Source organism: Podarcis vaucheri, assembly GCF_965113315.1.
Source record: "Podarcis vaucheri genome assembly, chromosome: 5".
Lineage (NCBI taxonomy): Eukaryota > Metazoa > Chordata > Lepidosauria > Squamata > Lacertidae > Podarcis > Podarcis vaucheri.
The window spans coordinates 54597347-54622750 of record NC_138763.1 but is presented as its reverse complement, the minus strand read 5'-3'; the positions used below and the strand labels follow the sequence as shown (position 1 = coordinate 54622750).

Below are 25404 nucleotides of genomic sequence, written 5' to 3'. Positions count from 1 at the left end.
TTCACCTCACGCCTGAAAGGCTATAGAAACGAAACCCGGAAGTTTGGGGAGAAAGCTATTAGGACTGCAGCCTTTAGATCGACAAACCCCACCCCTCCCCGCTTCGGCGGATGGTTGCTATGGGGACCGCCGAGCCGAGGAGCGCGGATTGGCTGAGGGGCGGAGCCAGATCTTTCGAGGGCGGGTTGTGCGAGGGAGTTTCAAGATGGCCGCGATGTAAACAAGTGCGGGGGGTAAGTGAGGCAAAAAAAGAGTGAGGCGCCGGCGGCGGTTCTTCTCCGGCCTGTACGACGTTACTGGGGCAGAGTTTTTGAAGGGAGGCCGGGGGAGCTTTCCTCCTCAGGTTGGCCGAGGGAGGCTGTGAGCTCTTCCTCTCTCCAGTCGCAGGTTTACGCGCTTTGTAGAAGTCCCATAGAGTTCAGTAGGGTGTTCTCCCAGGTAAGGGAGGTGGGCGATTGTGAAGCTTGCCTTGCTCACGAGTAGTATGCTGCCAATAAAACGGGTGCTTTTTTCTCCCATGCCAGTCCCTTTTCTGCCCGCTTTCAGTTGCACTTTAATGACAAGGCAGTGCAAATCGCCAGCACCGAAGATCGCGCCAGGCAGGAGGAGCCCCATAACGGCACCTGCCCTTCTCGAAGGTAGCTTTGTGGTTTTACTTCCAGCCCTGTACAGAGGGCATGGAAACTCTCGTGAATCGGTCGCCACAGTCTTAACCGGGCTCCTAGAATAACGTATTTCACAGCACTGCAGAGAGAGGTGCTGCATAGAAGATGCAACCCTGAGCTGTGCCTGTTAGATAGGAGATGGGGAATCTGGTCCTCCAGATGTTTAGTATTTATTTATTGAATTTATATACCGCCCTATACCTGGGGATCTCAGGGCAGTTCATAGAACAAAATCAAGATATAAAACCACAAAGTTTCTAATAAAATTAAAACAACAACCCAATAGCACCCCCCTCCCCATTTTAAAAGGGCATAGGATGTCAATCAGATCAACCAAAGGCCTGGTTAAAAAGGAATGGTTTTGCCTGGTGCCTAAAGGTTTATAATGAAGGCGCCAGACAAACTTCTCTGGGGAGAGCATTCCACAGATTGGAAGCCACTGCAGAGAAGGCCCATTTTCATGTTGCCACCCTCCGGACCTCTTGAGGAGGAGGCACACGAAGGAGAATGTTGGGACTAGCATGGCCAAGGCTCAAGGATGGTGAAAGCTACAGCCAAGCTACATCTGGAATGTTAAGAGGTTCCTCCACCCCGGATTAGGCCAAGATTAGATGCTGAATCTATGTTAGAAAATGTTTTTATTTTATTTTATTTTGCAAGTTTTAAAGAACAGCTAGTTACAGCTGCATTCTTAAGCTTAAAATCCTGTCTTATAGCTGGGGAACTCTGAAGTTCAGAGAGATACAGCTTGACATGGATCAGGGAAAATAATCGTACAGAGGATAGTAACTTAGCTACAGTCCTAACCTCATTTACCTGGGAGTAAGTCCCATTGAATTCTGAGCTAGGAAATGGTCATGATTGGTCTGTTAGTTTAAGTACAGCTCCTTCAGCAAGAAAACCAGGCTCTGTGTGTTTTTATTGAGAGGTGAACCTCGCTGGCTTCAGTAGGCCTTACTCCTAAGGAACGGTGTACAGTATATGATTGCACAGAATCCAACATATTAAGACATAGTAGAGAGTAAAATGAACTTCAAACAGCACAGATATCCACGTATACTTCCAACTTCAATATCCACGTATACTTCCAACATTTTACAGATACAAATTAGAATACTCCTGAATATAAGTGTGTGATACCAGAGACTGAGAATCTGCAGCAGAGTGCCTTTTCTTCATCATATTACAGGAAATAAAAACATAAACATGGTGTTTATTTCATAGAATTTATATACTACTTGATTGTTAGCACCCTCAAAGTCATTTACAAAAAGAGAAAATGAGAAAATCAAGAAAAAATTACATGCAGCAGAAGTTGAAAATGCAAAATCTGTGCTGGGGATTATTAGGAAATGGAATGAAAATAACTGGTTTATCATATCTGCTGTTGATGACCTTCATCTGATGCCAAGTAGAGTGGCCTACAACCTGCCATTCTTCACAGAGTTGGCATCTTGATAGAGCCGAAGGGAGAAGCCACCAAGAAGCCCAGGGAAGGCTGCTGTGTAGACAGTGCCCTGACTTATGAAAGCCACCTGAGAATGGGCAGCCCCCAGACATCTAATGGAAAAAAATGAGGGCCATTTGTACTATGCACAGCTTTGTGCTCTGTTTTTAAGGCTGGGGTGGGTGGCTGCTCAGAAGGAAACAGCTCTCATCCTTCTCCTGGTATCAGATCCATAGAAAAGCAGGAGGAAGAAGATCAGGGTGGCTTTATAATCCTGTTCCCAACTGGCAAAAGGGAGCATTGAGTGGCAGACAGAGAGTAGTGTCCCTGGGCAGGACAGGATACAGTTAGCAGCATACCCTGCCAAACCTGGCTTATTTGCAAATTTGTTTGTGGCCACATTTGGAATACTGTTTTTTTCACCCAATCTCAAAAAACATACCCAAATGAAGAAAGTTTAAAGCATCTGATCTAATCCTGGGGTCCCCAGTGCTGCACCAGTGGGCAGTCTCAGGTCATTACTATAAGTATATTTGACTTATGGGTCTTTTCTTTTGCCCTTACACATGTTCCACTGTCCCCCCCCCCCCCCCCCGGTATCACAGTTTTGGATTATGGCTGCCAGACCCTGCCAAAACACATCATCATAATATACATATAAAACCACTGCTCAGTGTAGTTGCATAAACTGCCTGTTTGATAAACAGTAAGATGTTGGACATTAATTCTAATAAGCCTGTGTAAGCCACTTAAAACTTCAAATAAAAAAAATGATTATTTTTGTAATATTGTATTTTTCTAATTCTCTTTTTATGTCTAAAGGATTTGTTTTCACATTCTGTTTCCTTGGATTTTAGAAAATCTGAATTCACTTTCTTTGACATTGATGAATGAATAGTTAAGAAGTAAGATGCACAAAAAGTTCTGACTCTGTTTTCATTGCTGCTGAAGAGACAGCAAAAGCCCTAAAGACATTTTAAATAACTTTGTTAAAGATTTTTCCAGAGTGATAATGTGTATGTTATCTTTCATTATGTACCTAGAGATGTGGAGTGGACTGTTACCTCCTGGTGTGAATGAAAGTGATGTTGACACAAGTTCTGAAGATGAAGGAACATGGGATGGGCCTGGGCCTGAGTCCATCTTAAAAGAGAAAAGAGAACAAAAGGATTTGAAAGGTGTTCTGTCTTCTAGCTCTGAGATTCAGGAACCTGAAAGTATCACTGAAGGCAGTCCTTTTACAGCAGTGACAGATGAAGGACAGGAATTCCAAACATGTCCTTCTGGAGTTTCATTAGATATGTGGAAAGTAGGTATAATTACAACTCTGCACATGACTGATACTGTGTTTGGTGTAGTAGCTCTTGTAGCTGATGTTTACGTAGGTAATCATTTTTGAAAGAACAGGTTGAAACAAGAAGTAAAATTCGGTTAAATGGAACACAGTCTCCATCTTAAACTGTTCACCTATGGAGAAGAAACTTCTGGGTTTTGTTTTAATATCATTGTCCAAAAGGTTGCTCACTTAAATAGGAATGGAGGGAGGTCTGATTATTTCTCAGGATGTGTGCTGGTGTTACCATTGTTTATCAAGTTCTGGTTTTGTGTCTGGAGATCATGGAATCAAACTTGAGGCTTGATTTAGTAAGCAGGTTTGGCTACTGTCTGTTGATCTTTATCAAAGTTTCCTAAAATGCACTATCATGGGAATTGGGGTTGCTTGTGTGTAAACCTCCAGCTGTTCCAACTGCTTAGAGGTGGTTGCGTCTTTCCCTGGCTGAGCAGCCCTTTCGCGCGGCTGGCTCAGTTGCTGGTAGAATCCGTCAGCATAAGAGTTCCTTAACGGACAACCTCCTCCTCGCCTCTCTGCGCGGAAGCCTTCTGCGCAGAGTGGGCGTGCCAAGCGGTGGTCCTCCACTCTCCTCACTGACTTCACTGGAAGAGTCTCGGAGCCTCCCCTCTGAAGTGCTCTCTGCCTCTCCCTTCTTCCTGGTGTCACCTGGACTTCTTTCCCCAGAGGACGTCCTCTCTCTTCCCTTACTGGTTCCCTCTTCGGCAGAATCTGGGAGCCTAGCCTCTCCACTCTGCTCCGATGTCAGTTCCCTGACATGCACACTCTGCCTTCTCTTTTGCTATATCTTCTAGCAATTATAACCTGACCATCCTTGAGTACTCGTACTTTATTTTTCAACGTATCCTTGCCATTTTGGACCTTTGAATGCAGCTTGCTTCTATTGGGAGTGTTTTATACAGTAGATTTCTGAAATAAGTTGAATTTGTACATTCAGTGACTTCACTGTAAAAGCAAACAAAAGAACATAGTGTTTCTCAGTATGTGTTTTTCTCTTTCAACAGAAATTTCAGAGCCTGCAAAAGAAAAACTTTGAAATGAAAATCCAAGCCAGTCAGAGTGACAGGAGGGGAAAGAGAAAGCGTTCCAGAAAAGGTGTTCTGCATAATTAACAGAAGTCTTGGGAAATGTTGTTGTTTAATAGCTGAAAACATTGTGCTTAATTGAGTCCAAAAATGGTTAAAGCACGGATTAGGTGGTGGTAGTGACAATGCATACGTTGTGGAATATTGAACTTGAGGATTTTTCTATAATTTGGTTGTGATTCAGAGGTATAAAACATAAATAATATTATTTGTTATGATCAGGATCCAGAGAACACAACTAGTTCCAGGTATCCAAAGGACATATTTCCAGAACAGCAGCGCACATGCCACAAGCAGATTATTAAATCTGAGAGCAATTTTAAAAGCAGTTTGTAGTAAGTCAGGAGGGACTATACTTCAAAGAAAATGCCAAAGGCCTTTGGGCATGTCAGAAATAGCTCTTTGAATCTTGGCCCATTTATGTAGTGCTGCTGTACAGTGTTTGTCATTTATTCTTTCTGCGACCGCATTACATAGGTCATTCTAGTTTTATTGGAGAACCAAAGCGAGAGAGAGTGACTTGCCCACAGACTCCCAGTTGACTGAGCAGGGATTTAATTTCAAGTTTGGGTCTTGTACACTACTCCTAATTAAACCCCAGTGGTTCTCATGTGTATTTTTATTCTTAGGCAATTCAGCATTTTAATTATTAATGCCTTTTCAGGGTGGCATTTGAACTAGCACTTAGGTTTTTGTAGATTACTATGTGATTCAGCTCTCCAAACCATCCTACTAAGCTTAGTTGTCTCCATCATAATTATTCTCTGTGGGAAAACTGGTTTATGCTCACATCTTGCCCCTTTGAAATCATACCTCTATGCATTAAAAAGCGCTCCGTTGGAGGAACTAGGTAGCAGCATGATGGCAGAATTGATGTGCTGATTGGGGAAACAAAGAAACTTAGTCCATGTACCACCACCACCACCAAGGAGATGTCTTTGGGTTAGGGCTGGTACACTGAGACATGTTTAACTGAAGCCAGTAGAACTGACTTCTACATAAATCATTTGGATCTGAGTATGAAGGGGTTGTATAGATCAGTAAGAATAACATCAAATAGTTATTTTGTACCACAGTAATAATAATATCAAATAGTTATTTTGTACCACAGTAACAATAATATCAAATAGTTATTTTGTACCACAGTAACAATAACATCAAATAGTTATTTTGTACCACAGTAACAATAACATCAAATAGTTATTTTGTACCACAGTAATTATACATGTAAGTTCCACAGTTGACTAGAGCTTATTCTCAGTTGTGTATGCTTTGGATATCTATTTAAGATACAGTGGTACCTTGGTTGTTGAACTTAATCCATTCTGGGAGTCTGCTCAACTCCTGGAACCATTCAAAAACCAAGGTGTGCCTTCTGATTGGCTGCAGGAGCTTCCTACACTCAATCGGAAGCCACAGAAACCGCGTCTGGAGTCCAGCTTCCAAAAAATGTTTACAAACCAGAACACTTACTTCTGGGTTTGCGGCGTTTGGGAGCCGATTTGTTCAGGAGCCAAGCCGTTCAACAACCAAGGTACCACTGTACAATGAGAATAGTACAGTCTCAATCCAGTCTGATGCAGTTGTAGCACTATATACAGAGGGATTCCAGTGGAATATAAGACAATCCTGTTCTCCTCCCCTCTCTCCACAGCATGCATGTACAGCTACTCAGACCAAACTGTTTGTTATATGCGTATTGGAGGTGTGTATAGACCTCCAATTCCCTGTAAAATCAGACACATTCCAGCACATTACTATGGATGAATGTGCACCTCTAGAAAAGGGAGAAATGAGATTATATTGTGCTCTGTGACAGGGGTGAGTGTCCAGCCCCCTGGGGGGGGGGGAGGCATCAGCTATTTTTTCTGACCTTAGTGAGCCTTCTTCGTACTTGCCACTGTGCTAGAACCACTGTTTGCTGTAAAAAGAATTTTGTGGGTGTTACCAGAAGTGCATAGAATAGTTGCTGCACTGCCTCTTCCTTACTGAGTGCACTTCCACCACACTTACCTCTGCCTATTAACCTCTGCCCATGGTGCTTCCTGTAGCTTTGCTCCCAAAGAGATGTGATCTCTGACTGGAGCAGCCAAAGCATGAAATGACAGGAAGCCAATCAGATATGAGCTGTGATGGGAGCAGCCAAAAGCCAATGGCAGAGGGAGAGCCAGAGGTTGCCTGAAGCAATAAACAGAGGGAGAATTTGTGAAAGATTGCCTGTTTAGAAATGTTGCAATATTGGTTCCAGAGACGCTCTCCTTATGTGGAAATATGATATCATTCCATCAGACTGTGTAAGAAAATTAATGATTTGGCAGATGATAATAGTTGTATTGGAATTTGTTTTCTGTTCATCAGCAATTGATGAGACAACTGACATAGCCAACACTGGCCAGTGGCAATTTTGTGCATGGAAATCTCATCAGATTTTGAAACTAGAGAGGACTTGCTTGTTTTGTGGCAGCAATGAGTGATGCTGCCAAAGGAGAAGATACCTTTCAGAAAGTTATGTCTGCAGTCCAATAGATGGAAGCTGATGTTTAATAACCTTAGTGGCCTTGCCATATATAGAGCACCAACCATGGCGAGAACTCAGAAAGGATTGTTTGCCCTTATAAAGAAAGTAATAGAGTGCTATAGTGGTGACACAGGTGAGTTAATTGTGTGTCACTTCATTACTCACTAGGAGAACTTGTGCACAAAACTTGCATCTGAGATGTGTGATAACAACAGTTGTTTCATGTATTAAATTTACTAAAAGTCAGAGTGAACAGGAATTTATAACAAATACAATAACTTAAAGTACTTTCATTCTTCAGGTAAATTAAAAAAGAAAAATGAAGAAACAACTGAAAGGTATTTAAGAACTTTCTGTGATTTTAAATTTATTTTACAAGTACAATGAAATAAACATAACGTTAAGTTACAGTGAATTTTACTTTTGTGCCTTCAGTATATGAGGGATTATGGCCTATCTAATCAAAATATATGTACATATTTATATTTAGTGATATCAGGCTAGACTTCCTTAGTTAAGATGCCCTTGTATATCAAAAGTACAAAAGTAACAAATCTTGATTACAATCTAACTATGTAAAAATTTCAAAATATCAAATGTGTAGAAGCAGCGTTTTATTCTAAATACGTTCTTTAACAGGATGTTTTAATACATGTTTCAATAATGCGTGTTTCTTTTCAAATGAAATAATAATCTCCTGAAAATGTTTTTTCCCCTTTGTAGCCCACAATCCATAAAAGAAAGCCCGTTGGAAGAGCTTACTAAGTATTTTGGAATCAATGATAGGTTTAAATCAATTTCAAGCAAGGAAGCCCCTCCAAAGGTGACTTACTATACCAAACTCCTAACTTTAATATGTATACTTTGTTATTTTCTGAATAAAAAAATAGGCATAACTTACTCATACCTTTGATATGCTTTCTTCCAAAGTTACTTTCTGAAGAGCATTTCTCTCTTTTTCTGGAATGTTATATTTGCCACTTGTGTTTTCCAAGCAATTGTTCACATCAAGCAAATACAATAGTACCTTGGTTTACAACCATAATCCATTCCAGAGGTCCGGATGTAAACCAAAACAGGTTGTAACCCAAGGCGCGCTTTTGCCAATGGGGCCTCCCCCCAAAAATTGGTTGTAATAATAATAAAAAAGACACGCACTTTTGGGTTTGACGTGGTTGTAATCCAAAGCGGTTGTAATCCAAAGCGGTTGCAAACCAAGGTACCACTGTATCACAAAACACTTTTAAAAAAATGTTCTTCATTATGGTATTTGTCCAGTTGCTGGAGTTGATGTCTACCTTAAAACTGCACCCGCTGGGCTAGAAACCTTTGTTTCCCAATCCTAGATTACGTGAGACGCTGTGGTTACTGTATCTAAAGACTGTCAGCAGTCAGCAGCGTATCATAGATGCGCTTCAGACGTATTGTAGATGAGATGTTGGTGTTGCTTTAAGTGTTTGTGAGTCAACCAAGATTCAGACTGAAATTACAGAAAAGTAGAAAGATCTCCATCTTCATACAAAAACAAACAAACACCAATATTTTTTGCTTACAGAATAGTCCTTTACAGTGCTATCTTATAAATGTCTCCCCACAAGTAAGTCCCATTTAGATAAACGGAGCTTGCTCCCAGAGTAATGGATATAATATTGAAATCAATGGGACTAAAGCATACTTAACTTCCTCTCGATCCAGCCCATCTATGGCCAAAGAACTTTGTTCCATTTGGTGTGTTTGGAATGGGAGTGTAAGACTTTGAGTCAAACTGCCCTGGTAATAAATAACACTTTACTTTCTGCAAGCCTTACATTATTTGTGTTGCATCTTACAAAAGCCCTAGAATGTTTATTAATAATCAGTAACAAATTATTTGTTTTCTGCTAGCAATAGATAACAAAATAGATGGAGTGACTAACAAATGTATGTAAAAATAAATGTAAGCAAACTGAGATGCAGTGAATATCTTCTTAATTGGAAGATGACATTCTTCTAGTAAAGTCTTGACACATCAACTTGTAATCAGCATTCTATTTCCTTCCCCTCCCCTCAGATATATTACAAATAGAGTGTTCAAGAAAGATGAACCTAGAGTTTCAGGGCAGAAATCTATTACATTATTATTATTGCATTCATTAGTGGGCCTTCATTTGTAAATGTTAACTCAAGACAAGTTAGGATTTGCCTGTGTTATTAAGGCTCATTCTTATTGCTTGTTTTTAGAGATTAAAAATGTAGTCCTCTCTTCCTTTATAGTTGACAATTTGCAGGCTTGGATTCAGTAATATGGTAAAATAGTGAAGTGACAGCATGCCAGAATTCGTTTTTTGGATAAAGATAAGATCTAAGAATTGTGAAGACGCAGTGGTAATTGGCATTCTTCATATATTTGACACATACACATATTCAGGGAAGCTCCAGGGATGGAACAGATAAGTCAGATATTGAGATAAAATTTTATTGTGACAGGCGTAAACTAGCCCATGTAATTTTTTTAAAGTGCTGTATTTATCCAACACATAAGGTGGAACTAATACAATGATTTCTTCTCAAACAACCATTCTGTGAATATCTATGTACTTTAAACTACTTTCCAAATACACCCTGTATGCGATTTGTTACACACAGAAATTACAGCTCTGCAAGTGAATATGGTTTTGTACATATTGTGATACATTTCTCCTGAACGTGTTTTTGCAATGTCCAGTTGATATTCTACTGGGAACCTTCCTTTTGTCTTGATATTTCTTCCAGTCTGGCCTCGAAATCAGCATAGACAGATCTTTGGCTGAAGGAGATATTGCACAAGCCGAGGAACTAAGTGATAGATTAGCTACTCGAGAGGTAGGTTGAGCTTTTTCGAATATCTTCACACAAGTTTTATAATGTGGATTAAAATATGGTTATGGGATTGTTTCTGTTTCCTAATCCTTTACTTCTTTTTAGGCAGCCCTTTTCAGCTATGGTATATGGGGGAAGGGGATCCTTTGAGAAATGTTATGAATATAGAATGTTTTTGGGACAGACATGACCCTGAAGTCATTCAGGGGTAAAATATACCATGGAAACATACCCAGAAAGTAGCCATCTCTGTGGGACTTAACAGTTATTTTTATGTGACAGCAGGTCCTCACGCCTGTTGTTGCTGCTATTACATTTTAAAACTCCTCCTCCAGGGGGCTCAGGACAGCATACATGGTTCTCTCCCTTCCACCAACCATTTTATACCCACAGCAACTGTGCATACCTGAGAGATGGTGAAAGACCCTGAGTCACCCAGTGAACTCTATGGCTGAGTAGGGGGGTTTGAACCCAGGCCTCCACACTGCTAGTTCAAAATTTCACGTGCCTTTGAATAAATTGCTGTTAATACTCAAAGAGAAGGATTAAAAAGTATGGCATGTGGTATGGGAGCTGCCATTAGGAAGTGTAGGGAAGACAATACCACTGACCTGTACATAAAGGCCAGTTGATGCACCAGTCCTGAAAGACCTACATTGGCTCTCAGTACGTTTCCGAGCACAATTCAAAGTGTTGGTGCTGACCTTTAAAGCCCTAAACGGCCTCGGCCCAGTATACCTGAAAGAGCGTCTCCACCCCCATTGTTCAGCCCAGACACTGAGATCCAGCTCCGAGGGCCTTCTGGCAGTTCCCTCACAGCGAGACGTAATTTTACAGGGAACCAGCCAGAGGGCCTTCTCGGTAGTGGTGCCTGTTCTGTGGAACACCCTCCCATCAGATATCTAGGAAATAAACAACTATCTAGGAAATAACTATCTGACTTTGAGAAGACATCTGAAGGCAGCCGTGTTTAAGGAAGTTTTAAATGTTTGATATTTTATTGTGTTTTTATTATCCTGTTGGAAGCCGCCCAGAGTAACTGGGGAGACCCATCCAGATGGGCAGGGTATAAGCAAAGCTTTTTCTTTTTGGTATTGATTCAGGGTGCAAATGTGTGGTTTCTATAATGGTCTTACAAGGGATGAAGAATGCTCATAGGTTTAGAAAAAGAAAGATCAGTTCAGCTGTTGACAAGCTATTTTTTCTGTGTGCAAGGAGCATTTTTAGAGGAGACCATTTAGGGCCCCATCGGTGACCTGGTGTGATGTGGTCCAGAAAAAGCTTTACTGTTTAATGCTATTCATTTTATAAAACTGATCCTAGTTTGCTGCATTTTTTATTGCAATTAATATCTTACACCTTAGCAAATAATTGTATGTTTTAAAGCTTATGGCAACCATTCACAAAAAGCTTAAGCTCAATTAAGCTGCTTTAAAATGAGTGGAACCTAAGCAATTTCTCCAGTTGCCCCCTTTTGTGAAGAAGAAACATGGCCAGTGCTGTAACACATGCTCTTGCTTCCCCATAATAATGTGTAGCAACATGTTTCAAGTTGGGATTCTATTTCTGGACATCAATGTGTGAGAGAGATAAAAAAAAGTTTGAGGGCTTAGCTTAAAACAACAACACTATATATTAAACTTGTGCTATGAGCTCCTTTCCTCAGGGAAGGTTGTCTTTCTTTCCATTTTTTAAAAAATAATTCTGTAGTTATGAGAATACATAAGAGTTATGTTGGATCAGATCGGCATTCTGTTCCCACAATGACTAACCAGATGTCTAGGGAAAACAAACAGGACCTGCACTGGAGGTAATTCTAAAAAGACAATAGAGACAGCACCTGATAAGTAATGGGAGGACATTTGAAAGGGTAGGTGCCACCATGTGAAACCCTCAATTCTGACATCGTGCAGAGCAGACCTTATGAGATGGTATCTGCAGGATGTCTTCTACAGAACACAGTGACCTGTGTATCCTGGACCTAAGATGTATATGATGTTGTACACTATTACCAGCACCTTGAATTTAGCCTGATAGCTAATTGAGAGGCAGTGCAACTATTTCAGCAGCTGTCTATCATGGTGATATTCTGGACAGTGAGCAGCCAAGCAGACACATACGTATTTGTACTAGCTGTAGCTTGCAGGTCAACTTCAAGGTTACCAGCACGTGGAAAAACAGTGGGCATGCTATCCCAGTCCATAAACAACCATGACCGCTTTACCACCCAAAGCTGGCACAAGGAACTCCTAGCCACTGAGGTCACCTGGGTGAATAGTAACAGGTGGATCCAGGAACATCATCACAGCATGTGTCTGCTCCTTCAGGGGGAATATGATCCCATCCAAAGCAGGTGGTTGACCAGTTATCCAGGCTTGGGAACTGTTTGCCCACAGTGCCACCATCCTGCTAGGATTCAGTCAGTTAGTTAGCTTTCATCCAACCCACCACTGAGTCCAGGCACTGGTCTAGCTCTCACATGGTATTTCCTAATTCAGATGTTACAAAGAAATAGAGCTGGGTATAATCAGACTAATAATACTTCACCCCAGAAGTTACAGCTGGCTCACATTTAGTGCTTGTCTCTTGGAGTTTGTTCAGTAAAAGGAACTTACCTTTCACTACTGGGTTTACTGAGCTTGTGCGTTGATGTGTAAAGAGCTAGTTCTTCTTTCCTTACCATACACCAAAGTTCCTAAATTTTAGAAATATACTCATTTGTCCTTAATATGTGAAATTAAGGGCATTTGACTATATTTATTTCACACTAAGTTCACCATAGAAACAGATACTATAGGTGCCATTGACAAAGGGTAACTTAAAACTAGAAGATATCACCCATTTTTATTTTCACACTAAATGAAAACTTGGGCTGACCTGTATTTGTGGGTACAGCTGTTTAACAGTGTGATGGAATACGTGTTCAATGGATGAGTGTTCTTTGGAAATCAGGTGTATAGGTTTTTAATCAGTGGTATTTTCTTTTTCAAGAAGCAGTAACTGGAACCTGCTGATAAAGCCTTTGCTTTGAGGCACAGATCCCAGAGTCCTTAAAGCTGTTTCCTCCCTTAATAAGTGAAACTAATTTTTGATGTATAACATTTATAAGCCTGTGAAACTGATAGAACAGCATCAGTATTGGGGAGGAGGAGGAGAGCCAAAAATAAAAAGATGGCTAAGAAGAGGCTATGAAAACATGCTTTTAAAAGCTAGGGAATGCCAAAACATAGTTGTCTATCATTCTCTCACAGAGAGAACCAATTTTTATAGAATGGGGTTGCCTCAAATAAAAAAGGGATGTAAAGAATGTACATAATCTAGAGCCAGGCAGTGTAGAATGAGCAATATATATTTTTGAGATATGGGCAATTATTTGGCTCTCTGCAATGGGGCACTTGTTGCAGTTGTATTTGGGTGCAGGCAGTTATGCTGTGGTACTGCTCTATTGTTTTTCAGGTGTTTAGTGTTCTGTTGATGCAACAGAGTGTGTCAAGAAATGGTTTGATATCCATAGGGATGTGGGTATCTGCCTGCAGACACTTGGAAGAGTCTTAACTGTAAACTGTAAACTTCTCTCGGGACCTCCTGGTATCATCTTGAATTGTCTTGCTAATTTCTATTTCTCCCTGAGATTATAGGATCATGGTGGACTTGGTTAGACTATCTGGTACACAGGCAGCAACCATTTTAGGCACGTCAATTTTATGCCCAATCGCTGATGCATGAGTCCTTCTGGACCCAGATGAGAGGTGGCAGAATGGTGTGGGGCATCCTTGTACATGCTCTGCTGTCACCTGTGGGGGCCTGGAACAGAACTGCCACGTGAAATAACCGCCACCTGCAGTGTTGTCAGTGCCTAGTTATAACATGGATTATATTGTATGGGACTTGATTGCACCTGTTTGTGCTGGTAGAAATTTCAGTCATGTTCACAAAGCAAAGGGGCAAGATTACTGTCAGATTCATTGATGTTTCCATGTATGTCTCCAACATCAATAGAATGAAATTGTGGTAGCAGTTAATGAGGGACTTCATCAACAGCTGTGCAAAAATCATGGTATATAATTCCTACTAGCTTGTCCCTGTTCTCATGTTTGATGACACTCTCAAAGAACTCTAAATGGTTGGTGAAACAAAACTCTTTGGAGAATCCATTCTGATTGTTCCGCATTAAGGCTTGTTCTTCTATATATTTGAAGATTCTAGCTTTAGTAATGCTTTCCACCAGTTTACGTGAGACAGAGTCAGAAATAGTTCTCTGCATAAAATTATCAGGTTTCCTTCATGATCAATATCTTGTGAAACAGTTTCTTAAATCCCTTACTTAAATCATAAAACAATATTTTTCAAATGTAATATGCAGGAATTCTCCCTTGAGGGTCAAGATGCACATGGTTCAGAGAACTGAGCTGGCAATGCAATTTTAATTGTAAATATTTTGTGAAAGTTGTGGGTTGTAGCCAGAACGTCATATTCAGAGTAATAAAAATAAATGGACTTAGGTGTATTGAATACAGTGGGTCTAATCTGGAGTATGACTTAGTTGGATACAACCCAGTAGGCTTAAAACTTTGCTTTGATTTCATGTGCTGTTCTTATTTATAATGGCTTGGACTGTGCTCACACAGCATGATTTACCCAACCTCTTCATCTGTGCTGCAGCCTCAAGCAAACCCCGAAAAGCTACTCTTGAGGGTCCAGAATGACATGAGATGAGGTGTAGGGAACTGCTCAGAAAGTGTCTTCTGCTTGTGCCAGTTCACTTTTGGATCCAAGCCAAAGTTAAGAATGCAGAATAATTAAGCTATAGCTAAATTATGTGAGGTTTCTTGTTAATCTTGGGTGTCACAGGAAATCGTAGTACAAATTATTCATTTACATAATTATTCCTTTGGACGTGCTAAGAAATTTAGAATTCCTGAATTATACTGGCCATATAAAAGATACCCCATTTTGCAACCTACAGAAAGGCTTTAACAAGTTGTTATTAATCAGTGTAACTTTGATTAGTTTAAATTAAATAGATTGTTAAAGAACACTTTTACATCTCCGTGAAAACCTCCTGACTCTCTGGGCTGCTTAACAATTCATGTATTTAAATATTTTCTGAGTACTGTACAGGACTGACTATTAAATAATTTGAACACATTTTCTTTTAAGCAATATAGTCTGTGACCATTTTTTAAAAGCTTATACAGCAGTATACTTACATATCTGCTACTGATGAGTTCCCCCCAGCTTAGGTCAGCAGGGCCCACCTCAAACAAATAAGTTTGGATTGGCCTCAAATCTCCTCTGCTCTATCACGTTCCCAATGTCTCCCCATAACCCCTCTTCCCAAGTGCTGGGGCTGGGCAGGGAAGGTAGAGCTGCTTTGCCCAGCAGTGTCCTTTGCTGCAAGGAAGCATGGAGCTGCAGTTTCCATTCTTCCTGGATTCACCCAGGCATTCAGCCGGAAGCCTCTGCTGTTGGGAAGTGGCTGGGGAAACCCAGGCAGATGGGTGGTGTATTATTATTATTATTATACCTGCCATGGGTGCTATCTCCTTCATCAGAGTGAGGTCAAGAAAAAGGGGCTCCTGGTGGTGTGGATTGGCAAGGACTGATGGGGATGAATCTCTAGGAAGGCCTCCAGCAGCCAAGGTTTTCCAAAGATCCAAATGGAGCATACATAGCAGCTCAATTCCCAATGCAGTGGAGCCTTGGTTCTCGAACTTAATCAGTTCCGGGAGTCTGTTCGACTCCCGAAACCATTCAAAAACCAAGGCTGATTGGCTGCAGGAGCTTCCTGCACTCAAGCGGAAGCCGTGTCAAACGTTTGGCATCCAAAAAACATTTGCAAACTGTAACACTTACTTCCGGGTTTGCAGCATTTGTTTATCAACTAAGCCGTTCGAGAACCAAGGTTCCACTGTAGTTGGAGAACTTCTCTGCTGCTCTGCTCATAAGTGACTCATGATTCACAACTTGTGTAATTTTGTATGGCAAGCTTGATAACTCAGTGTAATCACTATAGCTTTAGTTTTCCTTCAGTATTTGAACTGTTGAAGAAAAATATTTTTATTAGTGGTACTTTAATTCTTCTATCATTGAAATTTGAGTGGTTACTTGTTTACCATGTGTGAAAGATCTCCTGCCCGATCCACCCTCAAAATACTTAATATCAAAAGTTTTTCAGTTACCTTGTGACTTAGTTCCTTTGCTCTGTTTTGTAATAGTGCATTAAAATTAGGGCAGTAACTTAAAGAGCCAAGGCCCTGCCATTTCTGACTTTTCCTGTGCTATCATTCCATTTGTTCACCTAGTAGTTTGGGCCCTTTAGTGTAAGAGATTTCACAAACAATAATTTGTATATTCTTGTTTTAAATTTGTTCAGATGATTCGTGATGATAAATATTATTTTAAAGTGTTCAGTCATTTCTGTACTATAGCCAAACTAGTATGTTTACTCTTCCATCATTCTAAATGTGTTCGATTGATTTTTATTGCCCTCTCTCTGATCCAGTCTGCTAATACTTAAATGAGCACTCATTTAAAAAAAGGGGGGGGTCAATTTTGATGATTGTGGTGACACAGTAAGCATGTGGGTAGTGTTGTCTTCATAAGGTTTTCCTTCTGTACTTTTAAAGACCCATTTTAAAGGAATTAATAGTTGTCAGATCCTACAGAGATCCTTATATTCAATGAACACATGGGGCAAAGTCTGGGAGTTATATCTACAGAAGACCCACTGAAAATGAATGACTGGTGCTCTTTGCACAGTCTCTATAATTTATGTAGCAGATCAACTTCATTTCAGATTATTTTTCATAGACACAGTTGATACACTGTACAGGGAATGGATGTGTTGTTGGCCATTGCGAATAGAGTTGGCAGTTTCCAGAATCACATACAAAATGTTCGGTAATACTTTACGTGCTCAAAGAAATTAAAAATATATATTAAAAAATGTAGAACAACCATGTACAATTTAAAAATGCCTTTTAATATTAATGTGCTGGGGGAAATAAAGACAAATACAATATATTTGTGGCTAATTCTTCTGCCTTTCTAGTGAAGGTGTTTCTGAGTTTCTCTTCAATGAGGTTGTTTTCTCTTAACCTTTAGTATATGACAGGGGTTATCACCTAGGATTATATTCATATGCTCTCTTAATTATGTATATCTTCTTTTTAACAAACCTTTAAAAAAGATTTCAGATGTTACAAGTCTAATTAAAGAGACAAAGCACAGTTTATACTGTAGATTTTTTTCTGCAGTTCCATTAATCAGCATGTTTTCTCTTTTAATTAAAACCATTTTAGTAAATTAAAGCCCACAGCAAAACACATATATAATTTGTTTGTAATTAGCTCTTAATTGGTGGTAGTTGAAGCTTAGCACCCTTGGTTTCTTTCTTCATGATTGCCATTTTATTAGCAGCCAGTCATTAATTAATCTTTTTTTCTAATTAGCTTATAAAACTGTTGATGGCACATTATTGTAAATGTGATTTTAAGTTCAAAGCTTGTTAATAAGCTTTCTTACTTAGAAGAACAGAGATAAAGAAATTGCTGAAAACAGTACTACAGTTCTTTTTTTAAAAACAGCCTTTCTTACAAGGGGACTGTGTAAAACATCTAACAGCTTATGGTTAATTTTTAATGCTGTTTCTTATGAATGGAAGAAGTTACTTGCATATAAATATTTGAATCTAAAACAAAGCTCAAATATAGGAACAGTTTTTAATGTCCATGCTATATGACAGAGTTGTCCACATATACAGTAATTTGATGATTTAATACTCCTCTATAGAAACCCAACAAAGGTATTACAAAGTATTTTGTACTAGAAGTTGAACAAATCATTGACAGAAGACCATTCTCACTTGAAAATCCACTCAATATTCTTGTTTGCTTTATATAGTTAATATACATCAGCAATGGATAACATTCCACAACATAAAAGGGGAAAATCATAGCCGCGGGCAGAACCTGAAATAACTAGATTCATATTTGATGAGAAACTGTAATATAGTATTAAAAGGCTGTTTGGTTTCTCTGATAGACCACAGGATGCTTCAAGACTTGTTAGAATAGAGATGTTCTTTTAAAACCCCTTTGGGTTTAGCCTTTTATAGAACATGCCTACATATGACATTTCTGAATCCAGCCTTGAATGTCCTAGAGAGTATGTATTTTATAATGGGGTCTTTGAAATAAATCTTTATCTTTTGGTGGGCTTTCATTCCACCAGCCTAGAGGCTCAAGGTGGCACCCAAAAGGTGAAATAATGTATAAACCTAACCATCAAATATAATAATACAAAATCTTAAAAGCAATACACAGCTCAAAACAGAGGCATCAGTCATTGGTCACTAAAGACCAGCCTAAGCAAAATAGCTCTGCATTGCTTCCGGAAGGAAGCCAGACGTACTCAGAGATGCTTCCAAGAGGAAATGAATTCCATGGCCAGGCAGTTGCTGTGCAGACAGCTTGCTCCCTTGCCCTCAATGTTCTAACTTGGCGCATGAACCATGAGAGCATCTTCAGCGGATTTCAAGGGCTATGGAGGGTCATAGAGGGTTCCCCTCCAAACATTTCATCAAGCATCTCAAGATTTATTTATTTTTTGTAATGTTTCCTGAAGTTGCAGTAAACACATTTTGCAGCTTTTAAGATCGTCTATTTTCCTCTCTCTCTCCTTTAACTTTATTTACTGTTTCAAACTTCAGCCGTTCCTTTGCTGCTGCTTCTTCTTCTTTTTAAAGGGTTTTATGATGCTGTGCAAGAAACACTAGAAAGGGATAGCTGACAAGGAAAAAATTAAAAATTGGATAAAAAGTAAATGAATAATGTCATATTACTAAAAAGATGAGAGGCTAATTTGTGCCGACTTTTTGCTAATTTTGTTCAAGCCTCAAAATGAGGAGCTGTCACCCGTTCTGTGTAGCACTGATGACAGTGCCAATGATCCATGAAATAAGCTGCCGCTGGCTTTGTTCTGATAAGAATGAACAAATCTGCACAATGTACGGCTCCCTGAATCTCATTTTCATACTTGCATGCAGGCTAAAAGAAATAAGCTGTTTGCAGGCTTGATTAATCAGACATTTGAGGGGGTTTTGTCTCTTTGATCTCTTTCGTCTCCTAGGTAACTTGCTTGACATTAATGTTGAGCTTGAGTAAAGACAATCAGGAATTGTAGACCAAACTGATATAAAAATTAAAGACCTTAGCACTTTAAGTACTTCAGTAATGGTTCCGCTTTACTTCAGAAAACATCTGTTTTCATTTAATTAAAGAACAAAAGCGAATAGCATAAATATTTTTCATAGAAACCTGTTATTCCACAAAAAAAGTTTTAAGTATGAAAATTGGTATTTTTAAAAAAATATGTGCCTTCATATGGTTTGGCAAAGGATGAGGATCCAGGTATTCTTCATGGCTATACAGGTTTTTTTAAAAAATGAAAAATAATGGATAGCAAGTTTGCCGTTATGCTGTATTAAGCTGCAAGAGCAAGATTTTTAAAATGATTATCTATGAACTTAAATTAGAATGAGTTTGCCCCCTAGAAAACTAACTTGATTTTAAAAGTTTGTCTCTGAAAAATGTGTACTGCATTACAAGGATGAGCCATAATATCTACATTACTTCCCAATATGATTTACACACTTTAAACCTATAAAATTGAAAGGATTTTTTAAAAAAATAATAATGTCGCAGTGCGTTTGCTTGAGGTTATGCAGACGCTTTTACAAATCTTCCAAGTGGCTGTAAAGATGAATGCCTCAAGGGTCTAGCCAGGGCCCTGCTTTTCCAACCAGCTAAAGCCCTTATCTTAAATCCAAGCAAAGTACCATTAATCTTTTTGAAAGACCTTTTATGGCTTTTAATATATCCCAAATTAGAACATTTTACACCCTTGGTTCCTGAAATGTGGTGATAAAAAGCCTTTAGAGCTTAATTTTCCTTACTGCGTGCTCTGACCAATTTGCAGTTCTTTGTGATAATGTTTAGACACCTTAATTAAAATGCAGCAAAATATTGGATGTTCTATATGGAAAATGCTGATACTTTGACTACACAAGAAATTGTTGTATGTCTTTTTATTCATGTTTTATTGCTTCTTACAACATTGTATTTTGCTGTATTATCTGATGGCCTGAAACATTTTTTTAAAATAAATAAATAAATATAAAACCCATTGACCAAGATTTCAGGGGCTTCTGTTAGGAAAGGAAGTGAGGCTGTATGTGAGGGTGTGGATGGGAGGGCAGTATGCTTACACTTGAATCAGACATGGCTGTGTCTGATTTATTCACTGCAGATTTGTCCTTTAGAAGTTGCATCAATGCAGTCCTTGCACAATAACATTAAGACTGCAAAATGGTTCTCTCTCCCGTTCTTTGCAATAGTACGGGCTGCTTTAGCCCATTCTAGAACCATGCTTTGCCAAGTCTATAAGTGTTGCTTTACTCCAAAGATATCCAAAGAAAGAGGCAGCAATCCAGAGAATTTAGCTGGCCTTATTAGCCGGGCAAACAAGTGCAAGCTAGCTTATAGGTTGGCATGCGTATTTGTGGTATGACAAGGGAAAAACACACGGAATGTTTAAAAACCATATTGTCAGAAAAGCAATATTTATGGTCTGGAAAAAATACAAAGACTTATTGGAAAGTAAAACTCCGAGGTGGGTATCACCAATAGAGGCCAAGGCTCAGAAAAAACCCAATATGGAGGCCGGCTGGCCGAAATATTGGGAAATAATAGAAAACATTGGAGACAATTGGAGGTTGCAGAGCTTTGAAAAACTAAAGGGTAAGGTGCAAGATTGGCTTCATTACGCCCAAATTAATGAAGTTTTCAAGTTAGACAAAAAAACAGGATTCCAGGTGGAAAAATCGAAACTTGAGACAGAGTTGTTAGAACCAAAGACCAAGCTATTATCGAGAATGTATAACTTGCTGCTTAAATGGAATACTCAGGATGAGACAGTTAAATCAGCCATGATAAAATGGGCCCAGGACATTGGTTATAATATCATGTCTGGAGACTGGGAGAGGTTATGGACCACCGGTATGAAGTTTACTGCATGTAATGCTTTGAAAGAAAATATCATGAAAATGGTATACAGGTGGTACATGACCCCGGTCAAGCTGGCTAAGATATACCATTTGTCCGACAATAAATGTTGGAAGTGTAAGGAGGCTGAGGGGACATTCTTTCATCTTTGGTGGACTTGTCCAGAAGTGAAGGCCTTCTGGGAAATGATTTATAACGAGTTAAAAAAGGTGTTTAAGTACACATTCCCTAAGAAACCGGAGGCCTTTCTTCTGGGCATTGTCGGCCAGAAGGTGTTAAAGAAGGATCGAACTTTTTTTATGTATGCTACCACAGCAGCAAGAATTCTTATTGCTAAGTATTGGAAGACTCAAGATTTGCCCACACTGGAGGACTGGCAGACGCAACTGATGACTGCCAGGATCCGAGATTTGGGAGAAGAAGCAATGGAGGAGGATTGGAAAAAATTTAAGGACTATTTGCAAAAGTATTATAAGTTATATGAACTTTAAGATGCCGTATGATTTGGAAGGTTAGCCCCAGCAACGAGAGTGGATTATATATGAAATTGGATAATATTTATGAAAGAATTAAAGTTTAAATGGGTAAAAATGATAATATGCTATATTTTTAGAGTAAATGGAAAATAAGGGATTTAAACTTAAATTGCAATTGAAAGTACAAAGAAATACATGAAACAAGGGTATAACTTGCTGATAATTTTATTGTTAAGAATGCATTATGCGGGAGATGAGAGGAAGTCCGATAGAAATTTGATATAAGTTGTTGAAATGGTTTTGATTCTCTGTTTTTTTTTCTTTTCTATTTTCTATGTTCTTTTCTTGTTTCTGTCTTTTCTGTAATTGGAAAAAATGTAATAAAAATTATTATAAAAAAAATATATAAGTGTTGCTTTACTCCAAAGATATCCAAAGAAAGAGGCAGCAATCCAGAGAATTTAGCTGGCCTTATTAGCCGGGCAAACAAGTGCAAGCTAGCTAATAGTGGGTAAGCCACATCTGTGGTTACAGTGCCCAGATCTGGGTTAGAAGCTTTCGGGCCTCCTAAGTACTTGCGTGAGCTTTATAGTTGTTTAAAATGGCAGAAATTAATAAATGGTTGTTCTGGGATATAAAAGGGGGTATCGGTGCAATTAAAAAAATACTGTTCTTCTTAAAAAAACAGTAACTTTTTAGGCTTTGTGGTGCTTTATTTATTTATTTAAACGGCTTGATTGTAAGAAAACCTAAGCGGTTTCCAAAAATATAATTATATGTTATATGCTGGCAGGGTCTCAGTCATGTCAGCAAGAGTGCTGCAGCATTATACACTATCCGCAGCTTTCGGATCAAGCACAAGCCCCACATAGAGTGCATTGTAGTAATCCATTCTTAATGCATATTCCTAGATACCCGGTACGTAGGTTGCTGTATGAATACAAATCCTGAGCTGTGATGCTAATTATCTGCATTCTAGTTAAAACATAGTTTATTCCTTGGGCAAGTTACTTCTCTATCCCCATTAATTTCTTCATTCAGCCCTGTTTTATTTATCTTTCAATTGTCCTACTTTTTTCAGTGATGTTGCTATAATAGTGTCAGTGGACTTCACCCAATTTTTGGCATAGGTTTTGTCTACCTTTCAAGATAATCTCACCAAACTCTGTATGAGTGTCATGAGTGTTCCCAGGGTGGGGGCAGCAATCTTTGTTTATATTTGAAAGCTGGGCACCATTTTGAATCAAGATGGTGGAAAAAAATCAACTGATGTGAAGAATCCAGACTCACAAATTACACTATCTATTTTAAAATCACAATATTTTTTAATTTCTAAAAGTTCCCAGGCACTCCCCGCTAGTATGTGTATATATGGAATTAATAAATACACATATATTCATATGTCTATACCCCACCCCACCCCCCTTCTCTCCCACACTCACCTCTGTTTCTTTCCTTTGGCTCTGCTGTCCTCTGTCCTCTGTCAAATGGCATTTTCAAGTTCAGAAGAAGCATGCCATAGAAATACCAGTTGCAGGGGCACAACAGCAGTGCTGGAGAGGGCTAGCTGTTGCTTTCATGCCATGTTTATGGGCTTCTCACTCTGGGAAACAGGATTCAAGACTTGATGGGTCTTTAGTCTAATCTAGCACCACTCTTACATTCTTGTGGTACATCACTGGCCAACTATATAGGTTACCTCTGAGTTTGGTTAGTAACTTGGTTCTATATGTGTCCCTCAACACATATAGAACCTCTCTATGTGGATCAGTTGGATCCCAGCCACTGTATGTATTCCATCAGAGACTGGTTCTCCGATAACCCTGAATGAGTGGTCCTTGGATTTGTTTAGTGTAGGTTTAACTCACAGCTTTAAACTGCAAGAAAAAGCTAACCTGCCATGGATTTGTTATCTATTGTCCTCGTCACACGGAACACGTTTACTGAGAGAATCGGAATACTGAGATAAACTTTATTTGAATTTAATATTTCTGCTATTCAGAGCGGCTGGGGAAACCCAGCCAGATGGATGGGGTATAAATCAATCATCATCATTATCATCAAATAGTATTTTTTCAGTTGATTTTCTTTTTTATATCTTTTTGTTGATGATGTCTTGTTGTTATTGTGACTGATCAAAAATATAATTTGGTTGTAGCTACTTTTTGGCCTCTAAAGGTAGAAAAGCAAAGTATAAGTGTTTTGTGGAAATCAAATATCTGAAATGGTGGGGGGAATCATCTAAAAACCCAAGAAAATTGAGGGGATCCTTTTTCCTATGCCTATGCAAAGCCTGGAAAGCCCTAGTGGTGTCTCCTAAGCACTCAATTTAAAAAGTATAAGGAAGGCATGAATAGTCATAACAGTATATCCATTCCTGCTCAGCTTCTAGAGAACATGTGCTGAAATGAAACTTCACAGCAACTTTGACTCTAATAGAACAGCTATTATGTTGTTGTTTTTACATGATTATCCCACCTCATTTTCAAACTGTGCCAAAACTAATTTGATTTCCCATGATTTACATCATGGCGGTTGGCTGCTAGGCGAATAATGAACCTTTCTTTCACTGAAAATCAGAACAGGCTTCACCTTCCTTCCACCTGTTGCTGAATATAATGTACCCAGAAATGTTCCATAGTAGATGCAGGACAGTTGAGTCAGGTACAAATGCTAAAAACGTCTCAGACAAAGCTGCTTGAAAGGGGCGTTCTTTTTGTCTCTCTTTAATTTCTCCTGTGAACTCACTTGCTTATGTTCTTCTCTCCTTAGCTTGGTGTGAAAATTTCCAAAGCTGTTGCTTGTCGAAATTTTGTGAAAACAAAGCAAGATGCAGAAGCTTGTCAAGAAGCCCGGAAGAAAAAGAAGCTTGCATGGGGGTGGGTCATTGGCCTTCTATATTTAAGACTAATAGAGATTCTGAGTAAAATGTTTTCTGCCTTCAGATTGGCTTCTACTAATCCTTGTTTGCTTATTTGACCTTGGCTTTTTCCTTGAGTAGTGCATCTGCTTAATGTAGAGTCTTTACTACAGCTGATACATTATTCAAATGTTTATACTTTTCCTTTTGTGATTGCTAGAGTATTAAAAATCTAGTTCCAATATAGCCATTGCTGCTAAATGAAATTTGATTGAAAACTCCCTAAAGTGTACTTTGGTAGATACTGACATACGTTTCCTTTTTTTGTTTTGTTTTTCAGGTTTGAAGCCAAGAAAAGATGGGAAACTAAAAGCAACATGGGATACATGTAGTTAGTTGTGTCTTGGAAGGGGTGGGGGGTGACATTTAAATCTGATGGGAAGTGTTTGTTAATATTGAAGATACATAAATTATGTTTTTCATTGGGTTTTATTTCCATTAGTTGTGCAGCTGGGGGAATCACCGTTGAGTAATTTAGGCTTGCATTCCATACTCTTTAAGTATCTCTGGTATGTCTCGAATATACTCTCTTTTGCCCTGGAAACATATCCAATTTATTTCCTTTCAAATATTCTAAAGATTTAAATCTCTTGTTTGCCATGTAACTATTAAAATACAGTCTAAGGAAAAAAATCAGTCTTATTTTTTTCAGTTATTTATTAACATCAAAAACCATCTTTATTTACAATAAAACACCGTGTTTGGAAAGCCTTGTTTTTACATAATAATGAGACCAGGCAATGATAATAGTCCCTCAAAACAAAAACCGCAAGCAAATTAGCAATAACTCTCACCCCCACCATGTTTCTCAAATGTCAGTCACCTGTATGAGAGTTAAACTGGTAAATTTCATTTACTATTAAGCGAGATTGAAATATTAACTTAATGGTGATTTATAATATTTGAGTACTTTGAGCTAAAACATGGTGCCAAGAAATAATAATTTGAAGGTTTATGACAAGTCCAAAGTTTTCCGTCCTAATATGGAGTAGTTCTTTCTTGTTTGGTAGCCCTGAGGATGTTTGATTTTCCCTCTTT

At 38.9% G+C, this 25404-nt stretch overlaps 1 protein-coding gene across 2 annotated transcripts; it reads left to right on the top strand.

The window, feature by feature from the left end:
- Nucleotides 1–82: 82 nt before the first annotated feature.
- On the top strand, nucleotides 83–24999 carry FAM204A (family with sequence similarity 204 member A). 2 transcript variants are annotated; one of them, XM_082222711.1, is made up of 8 exons: nucleotides 83–233; nucleotides 3156–3421; nucleotides 4468–4558; nucleotides 7368–7404; nucleotides 7790–7889; nucleotides 9818–9907; nucleotides 24219–24325; nucleotides 24647–24999. In XM_082222711.1, exons 2-8 carry the CDS (start codon nucleotides 3158–3160, stop codon nucleotides 24696–24698), a joined length of 741 nt encoding a protein of 246 aa, XP_082078837.1. In that variant the 5' UTR covers nucleotides 83–233; nucleotides 3156–3157; the 3' UTR covers nucleotides 24699–24999. The 2 variants fall into 2 exon arrangements, with proteins under 2 accessions (XP_082078837.1, XP_082078836.1); XM_082222710.1 differs by lacking the exon at nucleotides 83–233 and adding an exon at nucleotides 542–638.
- Nucleotides 25000–25404: the final 405 nt, after the last annotated feature.

Bases quoted from the DNA above. Each gene is read 5' to 3' on its own strand.
- FAM204A (XM_082222710.1), top strand. From the start codon at position 557: ATGACAAGGCAGTGCAAATCGCCAGCACCGAAGATCGCGCCAGGCAGG. The intron at 4,559-7,367 runs GTGTTCTGCATA...TTCATTCTTCAG, and splicing joins GAGAAAGCGTTCCAGAAAAG to GTAAATTAAAAAAGAAAAAT. The intron at 24,326-24,646 runs GTGGGTCATTGG...TTTGTTTTTCAG, and splicing joins AAAAAGAAGCTTGCATGGGG to GTTTGAAGCCAAGAAAAGAT.